The sequence below is a fragment of the Colobus angolensis genome, unplaced genomic scaffold (assembly GCF_000951035.1).
Source record: "Colobus angolensis palliatus isolate OR3802 unplaced genomic scaffold, Cang.pa_1.0 Scaffold124, whole genome shotgun sequence".
NCBI lineage: Eukaryota > Metazoa > Chordata > Mammalia > Primates > Cercopithecidae > Colobus > Colobus angolensis.
Genome location: NW_012113586.1, coordinates 3,453,037 through 3,470,172, shown reverse-complemented (window position 1 = coordinate 3,470,172; position 17,136 = coordinate 3,453,037). Strand labels below are relative to the sequence as shown.

General features: G+C 44.6%; 1 protein-coding gene across 3 annotated transcripts in view; it reads left to right on the top strand.

Moving 5' to 3' along the window:
• Positions 1-12,791, top strand: part of CD101 (CD101 molecule) — a 34,952-nt gene extending 22,161 nt beyond the window's left edge. For 2 of the 3 annotated variants that reach the window (XM_011933080.1, XM_011933079.1), the window contains exons 8-10: positions 2,089-2,484; positions 10,116-10,390; positions 12,447-12,791. In XM_011933080.1, the coding sequence (XP_011788470.1) occupies positions 2,089-2,484; positions 10,116-10,357 (638 nt within the window). In that variant the 3' untranslated portion in view covers positions 10,358-10,390; positions 12,447-12,791. Of the gene's footprint in view, positions 1-2,088; positions 2,485-10,115; positions 10,391-12,415 lie in introns of all 3 variants that reach the window. The other variant, XM_011933077.1, reaches the window with a different exon arrangement.
• Positions 12,792-17,136: the final 4,345 nt, after the last annotated feature.

Here is a 17,136-nt window from a genome sequence, read left to right as displayed (position 1 = left end):
ATCTTTTTTGGTAACATCTCCCAGTTTAAGAATGTCCACAACTAATTCACTTCTTTTTTTTTTTTTTAAGACAGTCTGGCTCTGTCACTCAGGCTGGATTCAGTGGTGTGATCTTGGCTCACTGCAACCTCCGTCTCCCGGGTTCAAGCAATTCTCCTGCCTCAGCCTCCAGAGTAGCTGGGACTACTGGTGGCGTGCGCCACCATGCCCAGCTAATTTTTGTAATTTTAGTAGAGACAGGGTTTCACCATATTGGCCAGGCTGGTCTCAAACTCCTGATCTCTTGATCTACCTGCCTTGGCCTCCCAAAGTTCTGGGATTACAGGCATGAGCCACTGCGCCTGGACCAGTTCTTTTAAAATACTGCAAGTGTCAAGCAGAACATACCTGTGGGCTTGGCGTGGCTGTGGACTTCTAGTTGTGCACGTCATTTAGGGAACAGGTTAACGAAGAGGCCGCAGAAAGATGCTGAGAATGACTGGTCAGAGTTGTAAGAAGGATATTTTCTCTGAGGTTGGAAAAAAAGAAGTCAATTTCAAGGAGAAAATGGACTTCAGTAACAAAAACCACATAGAGAAAAGGACTAGAGGGTCCCTTGAACTGGGAAATTAGGCCTTGGCCAAGTATAGTGATGGGATTGGAAGCCAGATCACAATAAAATAGGAAGTAATTTGAGGCAAGGAAACAGCAACAGTATCACATAAGCTAATATTCCACGTGCTTCTCCATGAAGGAAAGGAGAGAGTAAGCATGGTAACTAAGAAAGAGTCTAAGATCAGACATAATTATTCTCTTAAAGACAGATTAATAAATGTGTTAGAGCCGGGCATAGTGGCTCATGCCTATAATCCCAGCATTTTGGGAGGCCAAGGCGGGTGGATCACCTGAGGTCAGGAATTCGAGACCAGCCTGGCCAACATGGTGAAACCCCGTCTCCACTAAAAATACAAGAATTAGCCCCCTGCCTGTAATCCCAGCTACTTGGGAGGCTAAGGCAGGAGAATCACTTGAACCCGGGAGGCAGAGGTTGCAGTGAGCTGAGATTGTGCCGTTGCACTCCAGTCTGGGCAGCACAGTGAGACTCCATCTCAAAAAAAAAAAATTAAATAAATAAATAAATAAATGTGTTTGTAGTAGAATTATAGTAATGCATGCTATAATTTCTTTATTTTGTTTGTAACTACTTTAGCCTTCATTCTAAATCCTCACCTGCTGGTTAGCAAGGGGGAAAAAGGTAAATGTCAAAATCTGTTTAAAACTTAGTCTAATCCAATCATCTAAATAGTTCCCTTGGATGGCTTTCTAACACTTGCATCAAATGTTCAGTCTCTCGGATGGCCTCCTCTCTTTCTGCGTCTACACCCAGGTAATATCTGGGTAGATGGGAGAAGAGTAATTTGCTAAGAATGAGGGGTCCTGGTGGAATACATGGCTTGAGGGAGCTGCTAAAAGTTGTGAAGGACCACTTTGGGAAGTAGAGGAGGAGTGAATCAAGGATAAATAAAAGCAGCAGGCAGAGGGCCCTGCAGAAGCTGTGTGGTTTTCAATGGCAGGGTCCAGCAGGCAAGCAGTTGGGCTAAAGAAGGAAAGAGACTGGTTTCATTCCTAGCAGAGAATGTTCTGGCAAATGTGAGAGAAAAATAGGGACCAAGGACAAGGATTAAAATGAATGTGGCCGGGCGCCGTGGCTCACGCCTATAATCCCAACACTTTGGGAGGCTGAGGTGGGCAGATCACTTGAAGCCAGGAGTTCAAGAGCAACCTGGCCAACATGGTGAAACCCCGTCTCTACTAAAAATACAAAAATCAGCTAGGCATGCTGGCATACGCCTGTAATCCCAGCTACTTGGGAGGCTGAGGCAGAAGAATTGCTTGAAACCAGGAGGCAGTGGTTGCAGTGAGCCGAGATCGTGCCTCTGCACCCCAGCCTGGGTGACAGAGCAAGACTTTGTCTCAAAAAATAAAACTAAAATAAATGCACTGATGTCTAAAGAATATAAGAGCTTCCCAGTGAGAACTAGATTTTTCAGAGGTGATATCCAATCTGAACATCTGCATTCTCTAATTTACTGCCATTTTATTGTCTAGGAAGTGAGGTACGTGTCTCCAAAGTGTACTGGACCGAAAATGTGACCGAGCACAGAGAGGTGGCCATCCACTGCAGCCTGGAGAGTGTAGGCAGCCCAGCTGCTCTGTACTCTGTGATGTGGTACTGGAACAGAGAAAACTCTGGAAGTAAAATGCTGGTGCACTTGCAACATGATGGCTTGCTGGAATATGGGGAAGAGGGGCTTAGGAGGCACCTGCACTGTTACCGTTCATCCCCTACAGACTTTGTCCTGAAGCTTCATCAGGTGGAGATGGAAGATGCAGGAATGTACTGGTGTAGGGTGGCAGAGTGGCAGCTCCATGGACACCCAAGCAAGTGGATTAATCAAGCATCTGATGAGTCACAGCGGATGGTGCTCACGGTGCTGCCTTCAGGTAACTGGGGGTTTATCTACCGTGAGCTCATGGTCAGGAGGATACACGGCTCTCCTCTTATGCTCTCCCTCTCACCTATCTTTTGCTTCTTCTTCAGACTGAAGACAATTTTCAGGCTCCTTAAAGAAGATGACTCTGCTATCTCTCTCAATAGTAACTCATTTGAACAAACAAGGTCCACATGAGGTTTTGGTACAGACGCTTAAGTATCAGGAGCATCTGACAGGTCCATGTCTTTCTGCTGGGGTTCAAGGAGAAGGTGGGAGGTGAGCAATAAGCTAAGCTTACTGAGGGAAAGGGCCATTGGAGAAGTAGGGGTGTGGTCTTGGTGCCAGACACCAGGAAGCATAAAGGGAAAATCATCAATAAAGGTAACAATCCTGAGACACCAGCTAGCTTTAGTGACACTCCTTGGGAAGGACAGAATGCTGTTGAGAACATATGGGAACATTTAAGATGTAGGGATAGGTGCATCCCAGCCCAGCAGGGCTTCCAGAGGGGAAGGTGAGGCTATCCAATTTGTTCCTTGAAGGGGTCCATCATTGTTTTTCCATGTTCATTCTTCAGCAAAGTTTTCTCCTGAGTGCCAGGCAGAAATGTTGTTTCTATCAGCCTTTTTTTTTCTTTCCAACAATTACAGGAAGTCCCATACTCGTGAGCACATTCCATACATGTTTTCCCAGTGGAATTCATAGACTCTGTAGAATCAGCAGTTTTTGCAGTAGAATAAATAGATAAGAACCGTAAAAAGTATACAGTCTGATGAAAAGCATGTCTTCTCTGAGGCAGATGGGATCCTTCATAGCATACATATTGTTAATCTTTGTGAGATCCTTGTAAAACAGGTATATGGTTTTAAAACTTGGAAAGAAAACATTAAAAATTGAGTGGCCTTTGTATTCTTCAGAAAGCCTTTGTCATGACAAACTGAGGGTTTTGAGGGTAATGAATGTTGAGGATTTCCAAGGAAATCCCTGTAATGTAGCATCTGGGCTCAGAGCTCTACCTGGCTGTTCCTTTCTGGTAGTCAGGGAGGCAGTGTAGGTGATAAAAAAATCCCAGGGGCTGGAATCAGACCAGCCTAGGCTCAAATCACAGCTCTACTACCAATACCAGCTGTGAAATCATACTCTGGTTACTTGTTGTGAGCCTCAGCTTTCTATAAAATGAAGATCATAATATAAATATATATAAAGTATCCAGTACAGTGCCTGGCACATGGTCAGTACTCAGCAAATGTAATCTCCTTCTCCCCTTATGCCTCCAAACATGCGGCACATACATATACACACAGGTATACACACACCTACGTGTGTACATCTATGTGACAAAATAATGGCACTTGTTTAATAAATAACTGTATGAGGTTCTGAGGGCACAAAAGTGTATATACAGAGTCTGTTCCCACAGAGCTTAGAGTCCAGTGGGAGAAATCAAGTCCAACATAATAGGTGTCTTCAAAGAAGTATTTCCCGTAGACTATGGGAACAACAGAGGCAGGGCTGGGGTGAAGGGCTAGGTAGGGAGGCGATCTGGGAAGGTTCCCCAGAGTCTGGGGCTCATGAAAAGGAGGAAAATGAAAGAGTATGCAAGATGATAATAAGATGTAAAATTTCATGTTATATTCGGGGAACTCCTGGTCACGGAGAATGGCAGGAACTGCAGTCTCTATGGTACAATGGCAAGAGATGAGACCAGTGAGGTGGAGAAGGTACAGATAGATCCCAAATGTGTCTAGAGTATGAAGCTAAGAAGGAAGAACTTTATCATGACAGTGATGGAGTGTCATTGAAAAAGTTTAAGCAGGGGAGTGACATGATCAGGTTTTCCTTTTAGAAAGTTCCCACATTAAAATGAATTGGAGGCCGGGCACGGTGGCTCACGCATGTAATCCCAGCACTTTGGGAGGCCAAGGCGGGCGGATCACCTGACATTGGGAGTTTGAGACCAGCCTGACCAACATGGAGAAACCCCGTTTGTACTAAAAATACAAAAAATTAGCCGGGCGTGATGGTGCATGTCTGTAATCCCAGCTACTCGGGAGGCTGAGGCAGAAGGATCGCTTGAACCCAGGAGGGGAAGGTTGCGGTGAGCCGAGATCATGCCATTGCACTCCAGCCTGGGCAACAAGAGTGAAACTCTGTCTCAAATAAATAAATAAATAAAGAATTGGAGGGGAGGCCAACAGTGCAGGGAGAAGTATATGAAATGTTGGAAACCCAGTTGGAAAAAGGTGAAAGCCTGAGCTAAGGCAGTACCCATGATAACTAAGAAAAGAACAGGCATTAGGTATTAGGAGATGTCATCTTCAGGATTTAGAGGCTGATTCATTGTATATAGAGGGCAAATGAGCAGAAAGAGAGAATTAAGGATTAACATTTGGATTCTAGGTTAGATGGATAGTAGGGTCATTTACCAAGCAAGGTAATATATGACAGGGGTTTGGAGGGGAAGATTAATTCAGTTTTGAATAAGCTGGGCTGGAATTGAGTTCAGAGTACCTGTGAGTTATTGATAAAGATCTGTCCAATAGACATTAAGACTTCCAAATGGGATCTGCACCAGAGTTGTAGATTAGAAGTCATCCATTGGTAGCCAATAATGATGCCCAAGGGTGGAACTCTGGGATAAACTACCATTTCTCAGGGAGTGGAGAGCCTGTGAAGGAGACTGATAGGAGTGATAGGTTGCTGGGAAGAGAATCAAGATTTGGTGTTACCACAGACACTAAAGGCAGAGAGGGTATCAAGAGGGTGAGGAGAGTTGACAGACTCAGCTCTTGCAAAGAGATTGATTAAGATAACAGTGGGAAAGTATCCATTGGATTTGACATTGTGGGACAATTACAGAAAAGTAATCAGGGAAGTCAGACTGCAGCAAGTTGAGGAGGGGAGAGTGGGCCTGTTAATGCAGATTGTGCTTTCAAGAGCTTTGATGTCAAGGGGAAGAGAGAAGAAAATAAAATGGCAAAAGTTATCCAGAAAAAGTGAAAGTGTTTTAGTTTTGCTTTTTTTCTGTTTTGGTTTGAAGATGGTACAGATTTGAGCACATTTATGTTTCAGAGGGGAGAAAGCGAGCAGAAAGAAAGAGAGAAAGAGAGATAGGAAGGAAGGAAAGGAAGGATTAATAGAAGAGTAGATACGACTGACAGTCCAACATCTCACCATGCATGTGCCATCTCCTTTCTGGAATGCTCCTCCATGCCATCTTTCCCTGGTCAACACTCACTCAGCAACTTAACTGCCACGCCTCAGAGACTTCCCTTATTCCTTTAGCCCTCACACTTGCAGTTACCTGTTTAACATCTGTCACACTGCTAGACTATACTATAGGCAAAGATGATGAGTGTCTCATTTGTAGCACTAGCACAGTGCCTGGCACATAGGGGATGCTCAAATGTTTACTGAATCACTGTGTAATTGCACTCCTGGTGAGTACCAGGTCTATGTGTTATCAAGATCCAGTTCAAATATAATATGCTACTTATGGTCACTTACCAGATGATTTTCCATGCTCTCTCTCTGGCTATCCCAGCTTGGGCTGGGTTTAGGGCCACGCAATAGGACTGTAGAGTGTGTGGCTCAAGTGAAGGCAGGAACGTTAAGAGACATTTTTTCGGAGAATGGACCTTGCCTTTTCTTCTCTATCTTATTTCCTTACCAATGACTAAGCCATGGCAGGGACAACAGCTGCCTCAGTCTTTTTACCTTACCCTTAGGCCCTAGACATAAATGTCTTATTCTAGAGAATTGTCTGTGATTAATTGATAGGCCAGGCTGTAAGGCTTCCTGGGAACTGAATTATTTGTAGTGGTGTGGTACTTGTTACTATTTCCGAGCTTTTATTAGGGTAAGAGTCTATTTAGAAAGTAGAGCCTTGGGCCAGATGTGATGGCTCCCATCTGTAATCCCAGCACTTTGGGAGGCCGAGGCGGGAGTATTACTTGAGCCCAGGAGTTTGAGACCCCTGTCTCTACAAAAAATTTAAATATTAGACACATGGTTGATGCACGCCTGTAGTCCTTGCTATTCAAAAGGCTGAGATGGGAGGATTGCTTGAGTTTGGAGGTCAAGGCTGCAGTAAGCCACGATCATGCCACTTCACTCTAGTCTGGATGACAGAGCAAGACACTGTCAAAAAAAAAAAAAAAACAAAAACAACAACAACGAGAGAGAGAGAGAAAGAGAAAGAAAAAGAAAGTAAGCAAGAAAAGAAAGAAAGAAAGAAAGAAAGAAAGAAAGAAAGAAAGAAAGAAAGAAAGAAAGAAAGAAAGAAAGGGAAAGGAGAGAAGGGAAGGGAAGGAAGTGGATTCTTGAAGGAGCTGTCTGTCTCTACCACATGGAAGTTTTTGGAGATGCCAGGCTACTTACCTGTGCTTCCCAGTGCCTCCAGCAAGGCCTGGCACATGGCATTCAACAAATGCTTAATGAAAGAATGAGCAGGCAAATCTTCAGTTGGGTTGAAAGAGGATGCTGTCAGTGATTCACTTATTCTGGGATGCACTTGTTATCAGGTTACCTTACCCTACTTTTATTTCTTGGCAAGAGCCAACTCCCACATGGCTGCATGTTTGGGGTTGGCTAGTGGGTAAGAGTTGGCAGCCCCCTCTTTATCTCACACCTCTTTTCTTCTGAAGTCAGTGTCTCTGAGGAAATATCAAAAAGGAGTGCTCCTTTTGCTGTGCTTGGCTGTGGGTGGAAGCACATTCTAAACTAAGCCTCATGATGAAGTGCTCTCATTACATTTTTGGCTTTGTTTTGAAGGCCTTGTACTTTGAGCATTGGCCACTTACTCAGATTGATTCAAAATGCCAAACCTTAATGGTTTGAATGTCACTAATTCTAATCCAGATATGGGTGAGAGGCAGATGGTGGGAAATGGTGAATGTGGGATCCAGAGCAAACACTGCGCTCCCAGGAGAGGTGATTTAGCAGCACAGGCGGTAACAGTTGCTAGCTGTTGGCTACTTCAGCATGGTAAGGGGCACACCTTGCCATCCTTTGATGGTAGATTGTGCTAAGCTGAGCAGCCTCATCTCCACCAGGATAGTCAAGCCCTCTGGCTGTTCCTTCATGCTGAAAAGCATAGTAGATTTATTTCCACCTCCTGTGTAGTGGCCCCATCTCGCCATCATTACCCTACCATTCTAGCAACTGTAATACCTGGTGCTGTGGACTTTCACCTCACAATTCTCTGCCTCCCATGAGTAGAAAAGGAAGCCAGAGCCCCTGGATCCACTTTAGTCTTTGCTGAATGTCACCCAGGTTTGAGGACAGGGGGACCAGAGATCTAAGGGAGAGAGAGCCTGTGGAGGAAGATGGCCAAGCCTGGGGTCCCTATGTGAGGGATCTGTAGGCTCCAGCCCTGTTCTCTGTTCTCTTGGGAGAAGGTTTCCTGTGATTTTCTTAGCTTTCTCAGTAGCATTTTAGATAATATTTATCGCTTGCTGACTCCACAAATGCTTTAGGCACTTCATTAGATATTAGATGCTTTGTTATACATGATCTCATCACAACTGTAGAAATTGTTATCCCTATTTGGTTGATGAGGAAACTAATGATTAAGAGAGGATAAGTAACTTGTCCAATGTCAATAACAGCACATTGAAGACTGAGGATTTGAACTCAGCTCTCTTTGAAACAGAGTAGGTGCTCATTCATTACTCTGCACAAATGCCCACAGCCAGTGCTTATAATACCTGGACTCCGTGGCTCCATTCACTTGCATCATTGCAGTCTATGCTTCCTCCTCGCCGTGGGCCTTCAGATGTACTCAGATAAGACAGGGGTAGAATAACTGTAGTCAAGCAGGGTCATTGGAAGAGGGGTCAGATAGGATGTGGAGCAGAGGGATGGTAAAGAATTCAAAACCTAACTTTATCATTGCTCACCAATTCAAAAAACAAAACCAAATTTAGGATGAAGGATACAAAAGAGATCAGAGAAAATCCAGGCCACGAACCTCTGCAGCTCTTTGCCAGCCTCATTCAGAGCTGCCAGCCAAATGTTCAATGATGGTCTGTACTTTGTGTAGCATGATGGCAGCCATCCCTGGGTTCCCATGTGTGGAATGTGCTCGTGCAATTGATTCATTCATCAGGCTCCATTGAGACCCTGTGAACAAAGAGTTGAGGAAGATAAAAGACACACAAGACACAGGCCCTACCCTCAAGGAGCTCACAGTGCAGGAGGTGAGCGAATGTCTAGATTCATTCTTGACTTCCATCAAAGAGATGTTCTTCAACATGTAAGATTCATCGGCAATGCCAAAAATGGAATTCTTGAAGCAGAAGGTTGGTCAAGATGACCTCTAAACCTCTTTTCATCTCTAAGCATCTATAATCCCATGAATCCTGTAGCTTAACCTTTGAAGAAGAAATTGCTTATGTCATTACAATTTTCCAGTAAAAGCACAGCTACTGTTAGCATTGAATATTTCAGAACAGCCCTGATTTCAGATATCATGTCATAAATAAATGTAATTGGAAGACTACATTTAGTAATTGGTCTCTTTAAGCATGTGTCTTTCTGCTTCAATAGACTGTTCCCTGACACCTGTGGTGTTTGCAGTCCTCTGGGCCTTTGCTTCCCTGGCTGTGTGGCCAGGAGCCACTCAGGGGCTGCTTGTGTGTGCTCCGTGCGTGTGTCTGCTGCTAGTGCTTCCCGGCGGACTGCAGCTGTGGGATGATCATATGCTTCAGCATGCCTTTATATAGTATCTTTTGCCCATGTGGTTGCAGTCAATCCAATTTAATTCAGATCAGCAAAAGTTACTGAGCACATGTGCTAGGCACTGTAGGGGATGTAGAAACAAATGGCACTATCAGACGTACTCAAGTAACTATAATGAACAAAGGAGACGAGTAAAAGGGAACTAAAGAAGCCTAAACAAAGGACTAAGCGAGAATGGGATGGAAGAACTGTGCCTGCAGCAAGGTAGGAAGAGCTGGGAGAGTGGGAAGTGTGATTGAGCTAGCCCAGAAGGACCTAGAGGCTCAGATGCATGGAGCATGTCAGGTGGTGGCCACAGCCAGAGCAACAGAGGAAAGGGGTGGAAGGGAGGGGGCCAGGGAAGGGGGAGACCCACGGGGAGGGCCAGGCTTGGGTCAGCAGGGTAAAGGGCTCCTCATTGTGGGTGCGATTGTTTTATAAGGGCAGTGCAGAGTGCAGGGCAGAGTGTGTGTATGTGTGTATGTGTGTGCGAGAAAAAGTGTGTGCCTGTGTGTTGGAGAAGCAGCAGTGGGAATAACTCAAGTTAAAAATTCAGGACTGGCAACACTGTTGAGAACAAGGGTTGAATTATAGATATCTTTTCTGAGGAAAGAAGATTAAAGGAGAGGTTTTCTTTTTTGTTTTGTTTTTCATTTTGGCTGTTAGTTTTAAGTAGGTCATTGGAACCTCCGGTGGTTGGAAATTGCAGGGCAAGGGGGTGTTGCATTAGAAGAGCCCGTTCCAGGAGCTCTCTTCCCCCGGTGCTCAGACCTGTGCTCCTCATGATTTCAGGGGCACACTGCTATTTGGCCCCATTATTTTTACATATACTTGCCTGTAACAATAAATCCCAGGAGTGTTTGTAATTGATTAGTACAAATAAGTTGGAGATGAATTACTCTCTTTCTCCCTTCGTTGCAGAGCCCACACTTCCTTCCAGGATCTGCTCCTCGGCCCCTTTACTCTATTTCCTGTTCATCTGCCCTTTCGTCCTGCTCCTGCTTCTGCTCATCTCCCTCCTCTGCTTATACTGGAAGGCCAGGAAGTTGTCAACACTGCGTTCCAATACACGGAAAGAAAAGTCTCTCTGGGTGGACTTGAAAGAGGCTGGAGGTGTGACCGCAAATAGGAGGCAAGACGAGGAGGAAGATGAGGGCAACTGAATCCCAAGAGGTACCTGCAGCCAGTAAGGAAAGGTGGGGTTTTTTTAATTGGGCTAACCGGGGGTAAATGAATCTTGGTTCTGTCCTCAATGATGACTGCGGCCTTGGGCAAGTTACCTAGGAATCAGAGGGAGCGTTCGCTGACTGCTTATTGGTTCTACGCACTGTTAGGTGTTCCTTTGTGTCTTACCTCATCCACCTCTTGTATCCCCCCGCTTGGAACCAGATAGCATCCTTACCCTGCATCTCTTGAAGGTTCAGGTCCCTGGGCTGCAAGGAGATAAGAGGCTCCCTCACACAGCCTCTGGAAGGCTAAATGAGATCCTACAGCTGTGCCCTGGTGGGGCTTCTCTCTCCTTCTTGTGTCAGTTGTCACACCTGCTCTAGGTAATCACTTTCCTCCAGATGAGAGGTGTAGGAAGGGGCCTGATGCCAGCAAGGCAAAAGGAGTTGGGAACATGCTCTTTGTTTACCTAAAATCTGTCCCCCCAACAAGAATGTAACTTCCTTCAAGGCAGAAATCCAATTTTCTTCTCCCAGCCCACCTACAAAGGCCCACTCGAGCAAGCTCTGCGTAATAGGTGCTTAATTAATATAGGTTCTTTGACAAAATGATAAAACATTTGTAACCTGAGTTTGGGTTTTTTTTTTTGTTTATTGTTTGATAAGACTTTTTATGAATTAATTGCTGAGCAAAAACTTTTTAAAAACTCATGTAACCGTACTCCAGTCAGCACCCCCAAGGCCTCGTACCCCTGCTTCCCCCCACACCTCCATACCCCCACCAAAAGGTCCATCTGGCTCCTGGTGCTCAGCCAGTGCCTTCTTTTCTTTGACCTGACAGCACTGGGCGGTAGGGAAGGTATTGTTTGGAGGAGCAGGGTCGACAGTGCCACCGTTCCCTCATACTCCTGCAGGGCTGGGGTTTAGGGGCAGCAGTAGGTCAAGTCTGGTTCCTCAAGGTCTCCTATTCTCAGTTGCAAAAAGCAGGCGGTGGGGGTGGGGTGTAACAGCTTAAAGCTTTCAACAGCTGTCCCCACTGGGCCTGCAGTCCCCCCATCTTTGTTTCAAAAGCCGTTCAGGCCCTGTTGTAGCCAGAATTGGAAATCAATCAGTGCCACCTAACAGACTTGAGAAAACACATCTATTTATTATCTATGTGACCAACCGAGTTGCTTTAACACTCGTTAATTTGCATTTCCAAGGAGAGCAATTTAGTTTTAATTATTTGATCAGGCGCACACGTCCTCTCCAAACATGATTAGTTCCTTCGTAAGGGGATTATTGGTGGCTATGAGCACTCCTACTGTGGACTTACCAGTTCCTTAAACTCATGTCCCTTCACAGCCTGATTTAAAATACTCCAAATCCTTCCTTAAACATGTCGGCACATTTGTTTCTTGTCACCCAGGTAAGGGAGCATATTTTTACAAACAACAAAGCTGAAAGGAAGACTTTTTTTTTTTTTTTTTTTTTTTTGAGACGGAGTCTCGCTCTATCGCCCAGGCTGGAGTGGAGTGGCCCGATCTCGGCTCACTGCAAGCTCCCCCTCCTGGGTTCACGCCATTCTCCTGCCTCAGCCTCCCCAGTCTGTCCACCACCATGCCCGGTTAATTTTTTTTTTTGTATTTTTAGTAGAGATGGGGTTTCATTGTGTTAGCCAGGATGATCTCGATCTCCTGACCTCGTGATCTGCCCGCCTCGGCCTCCCAAAGTGCTGGGATTACAGGCGTGAGCCACCGCGCCCAGCCGAGACTTCTTAGAAAGTGTGATGACCCTCTGCCGCTATTTTTTAGAAACCTGTATTTTAATTCAAAGGGAAAGAGTGCAGAAGCGAGCCTGGGCCGAGAATCTTGGATGGACTCTGCCGTAGCCCTCTGTGGGAGCACTCTTCCCCCCATCCCTCCTCTCTCCTCACACGGACACCTCCTTCAGCTCAAACACCTCTTCCCCTTTGAATCCAGCACAGACATAGCACAGAGGAGATGTAAGCAGACAGGGAGAGTCTCCTGGGAATGTAGACATTTAACCAACTTGAGCAATCGGCTTGTTTTACAGCTTCCTGCCTCGCTGCCTGTTTCTTCCCAAGCCCCATGTGGAATGTGGTGACCTAGTCAGCTGGAACCAGCTCCTGAAAGACCCTGGCAACTTCTAGATGAACCCGAGTGAACTTTCCGCATTACCATCCTGAAGTCACTACCCCGGGAGGAGCTACAGCTTCATGACCATAACATGTGACCTATGCGCTGGCAGCATGACTCACTGAGGCTGCACCACTGGGACCCCTCCCTACATGCACCGATGCACTCTCTCCCCTCTCCACCACCCCATGAAACCCTCCTGTCACTTTCCGTCAGAGACACCGCTTTGGAGAATATTCCCAGCGCACTCCTTGCTTGTGACAAGTGAAACAAACTCCTTTTGATCAAAACTCATGTTCTTGTGGAATCATTTGTTACCCACCAGGCAAACAAACCCCGGTTTTTTTCAGGGAACAGAGACCCTCAGATATGAAACTGTTCTGGCCAGAGCAGAGCATGGGGAAGTGTGAGTTCCCGGGGGGTACCCGCTGCATGTCAGGCCCTGTGCTAGGAGCAAGGGGTCCTGTGGTGACTCAGACACAGTCCCATCCCCCTGGGATGCTCCCCTTGTTTGTCCTGGATGCTCTGCTTTCATGAATGGGACTTAGAGCGCCTTCGATAGTCTAACCAGCTACATGGCACTGTTTGTCCCACAGGCATCTAAAACCCTCCAAAACCAAAACACCCCCACAGTATTTTCTTCCTTTTAAACTTACAGAATAAAATTTGCCCTGATACATTTTGGCAGACATTTTATGCCTCTTCTCTCTCCAATTACATACTTGTTGACTTTTGGTTTTTGAAACTTACTGGAGAGCTTTACTTTTACTCATTGATTTCAGCTTTTCCAGTTCATGCCACCACCTGGTTTTACTTTCGGCTTTTTGTATTATAAATCCTCCTTGGCAAAAGGCAAGCCTCTGTCTCAGTTGACCGGCCAGGACCTATGGGCCAAATGAAGCCCACCATCTGTTTGTTTTTTAAAATATAATATATTGGAATATGGTCACTCTCATTTGCTTACATACTGTCTGTGGCTGCTTTCACAATAAAAATGACAAAGTTGTGTAGTTGCCACAGAGACCATATGACCTACATTGCCTAAAATGTTTATTACCCGGCCCTTCAGAGAAAACGTTTGCCAGCCCCTGCTGTCCTGTAATGTTCTGTCTCTCTTAGCCATGTATTATGTCCCTGGGAAACTGATTTGACCTCTTATATCTGAATCTCTTATATATCTGATTAATCTAATAAATAATCTTAGGCTTTCAGGATTGGCATCTAGTCCCAGCCATTCTGAAGTTCAACTCCGCTGTACCAGGCTCATACTATAGATGGGAAGCTTATCACCCCGCAGCATTTCACATCATCATACTGAGTACCTACTCTGTGCAAGCTGACACAGAGATGATTAAGGCATGGTTGCTCTGTTCATTATTTTTATTGTATTGAAATGTATAGAAAAAACCGATTTATGGCAGAAGATGAATACAATGGTATAAAGTCATGTGCCATAATTTCTTACAATTGTACAGGATTTTTTCATCATCTCAAAATTTTACAGCATCTCTATACAAAAGGAACTGTTATTCCTGTCCAACAGGTAAGGAATTAAAGCTTAGAGAGGTTGGGATTTATCCAGGATCACCCAGCTGTATGCAGAAGAGTAAAAGCTCAAATTTAGGTCTGCTGACAAGTCCTGGACTCTTTCCACAATAAACACTATGCTCAAATCCATCGCTATGGGGGAAAATCTGGATATAATAATAGCCACCTTGAGTGGTTGTTATGGTGATCAAATCAGATAAATCAATGGAGATAAGTTTTAAAACCATATCAAGTCATAAATGAATGTCAGCATTAACCCAAGTTTTTCTAGGACTTAACCTATCCATGTACACAAATAAAATATAATCAATAGTAATAATCCAAATTCTACAGGCTTTTCCCCCAGGATATTTACACAGGGTCTTGACCGTCTACAGTGTCCTTTAGATATTTCTGGGGGATTCCCCAAAACTCTGGGAATTTTTTTTTAAAGAGATGAGGTCTCACTATATTGCTCAAGCTGGCATTGAGCTTCTGAGCTCAAGTAATCCTCCTGCAAGAGCCTTCCAAGTAGCTGGGACTGCAAGTACACACCACCACGTCTGGCCCGGATTCTGTGAATTCATATGAGCTCACAAGCAAGTCCATTCCCATGTGGGTCCCTGCAGCAATCTTGGGCTCTGCAGGCTCCCACTGCAGCTGGCGTGCTGGAGCACATGAGATGCCAAGCTAAGTGGTGTTCAGTGGTAAGCAATGAAAAGGGTCTCATTCTCTTCCTGTCTTTACATTACATTCTTCTGTAAGGATACAAATTCAAGATTGTTTGCACCTCTGTGTCTCTAAAGATTATCTTGTGAAAACTGTTCCATTAACATTTGCCCAGTATCTCCTTTCTCCATAGAGTCCAGACACCAGTAAGTCTGTGGCCAGGCTGGGAGAGACTTCATGCTATTCTCTCCATTTCCCATTCCCTGTTCCCAGCAGCCTCTGCACTAACCTCCTCATCACAGGTCCTCTTCTCCTCCAGCAGGAAGGTTATATAATTGTGCTGTTGGGGAGGCTCTACCACTTGGCAAACAGAGCCTGAGAAGTCTGCATTCCCTGTAGGCTCAGGTGGGACTTCTGTTACACTGGCCATTAATTTTTACTCCTAATAAAGTGCTACAGGCCTTTAGAAAACAGAGACAACTTCATAAAGATGTACGTTGAATTGGGCTTTAAAAATAAGAAAATATTTTGACAGGAGAAGGGTTAAGTAGGGGTCTGGACAGAGGAAGCCCCATGAAAACTGCAGTGCACAGAATAGCTTTGGGGTTAAGTGTCAGATGTATGAAGAGAAGCAATGGTAGATAAATCTGGAAAGGTAGTTAGAGCAAAATTCTGGGGTTGGGGAAGGACAGAAGAACAAATCTTGAACACGCATAATATCTTGAACTTCATGTGGTGGACAACAGTGAGCCAGTGAATGTAATGTAGTAGGGAAGGAGGATTGAAAAGCAACAGCATAGATGATAGGTGGGGTTGGAGTGAGGACGGCAGTGGTATGAAGGTGAGTCAGGGAAGCCAGCTGGAAAACTGTCTTCACTCTTAATTTGTGTAATGGCTATAACACCAATTTTGTGAGCATTTTGAGTATAGAAAAAAATTATCAGAAAGTCTCAAGTATCTTATCAAGCTCACAGAGGTACCTCCTATATGTTTGTTAAACACAATGACACATTATGAGACTCCCCTTGTGTCTAATAAATGTTTGTTAACCTAGTTTCTACTAATAAGTGTAGAGATAACAGACAGTTCCATCCATTCATATTAACTGGCTTTCCATTTTTTAAATTTATTCACCTTTACATTTAATTTACTTGTTAGAAATTTGGAGTTTCTACCATATTGTCTCTTAATCCAAAGCTCCTTCTGAACTGGCTCTGACTGCCAAATAGAGATGTTTTGAGTTGAAGCATAATTATCACATTAAACCATTTACCGAGACAAGAGACTATATGGGATGAGGACAGTGATTAAGAAGTTTCTATGTTATAAATAACCAGCATAGGAAAATCCAAATTTATTACTCCTATAAGGTCACATTGGCAAGGGCACCGAGAGGCTGTGTGCTTCCATTTTAAATTGGCTTTTCAATAATAGGATTCTTGGTGGACTTATCTCACCCTAGTCCCCTTCTGGGTACCTTGTGCTCCAGCCACACCAAATTACTTGCCAGGTAATTACTCCCCAGGTCTCTACCAAACATGCCCCTGATTTTGTATCTTTCATTTGGAAATTTTCTCCTTTTGTGTGATCCTGTTCATCCCACTCAATTGACTTCAATATGTGTTTATTGCTAAATGTGTCCACATAAGATACCAGGGAAAAACAATACTGTTTGTTCTTTCATTTGCATCTTCTGGGCTGGATCATGTTCATATAGAAAGTTGTGATGCAAACCAAGATCTCAGAAAGCTCCCTACCCCATCTCATGCCCTTTAGTAATTATAAGATTTTGAGCTCCCATAATCTTATCTTGGGTCCTGTCTCCCAAAACCACACTCTGCTGGGAGGCGTTTCTTGGTGGCCTGATATGCATGCGTGGCACACAATTACATGAAAGAGAAAGTAGCCGGGCGCGGTGGCTCAAGCCTGTAATCCCAGCACTTTGGGAGGCCGAGACGGGCGGATCACGAGGTCAGGAGATCGAGACCATCCTGGCTAACATGGTGAAACCCCGTCTCTACTAAAAAAATACAAAAAACTAGCCGGGCGAGGTGGCGGGCGCCTGTAGTCCCAGCTACTCGGGAGGCTGAGGCAGGAGAATGGCGTGAACCCGGGAGGCGGAACTTGCAGTGAGCTGAGATCCGGCCACTGCACTCCAGCCTGGGCGACAGAGCGAGACTCCGTCTCAAAAAAAAAAAAAAAAAAAAAAAAAAAAAAAAAAAAAGAAAGAGAAAGTAATATGGAAGCTATCCTATGGCACTGGTGCAAGTTTAAAGCCTGCTACCTTTTGCCTTTTATTATTTACATAGGTACTTCTTCAGTGTGAGGGGTTTTCAACATTTTCCTCATGATAACAGTCATTATTGAGAGGCTCAGGCCAATAAAACAAATACATACTACGACAATAGCAATAAATGTTCTTTGATGACGCGCATATGTATA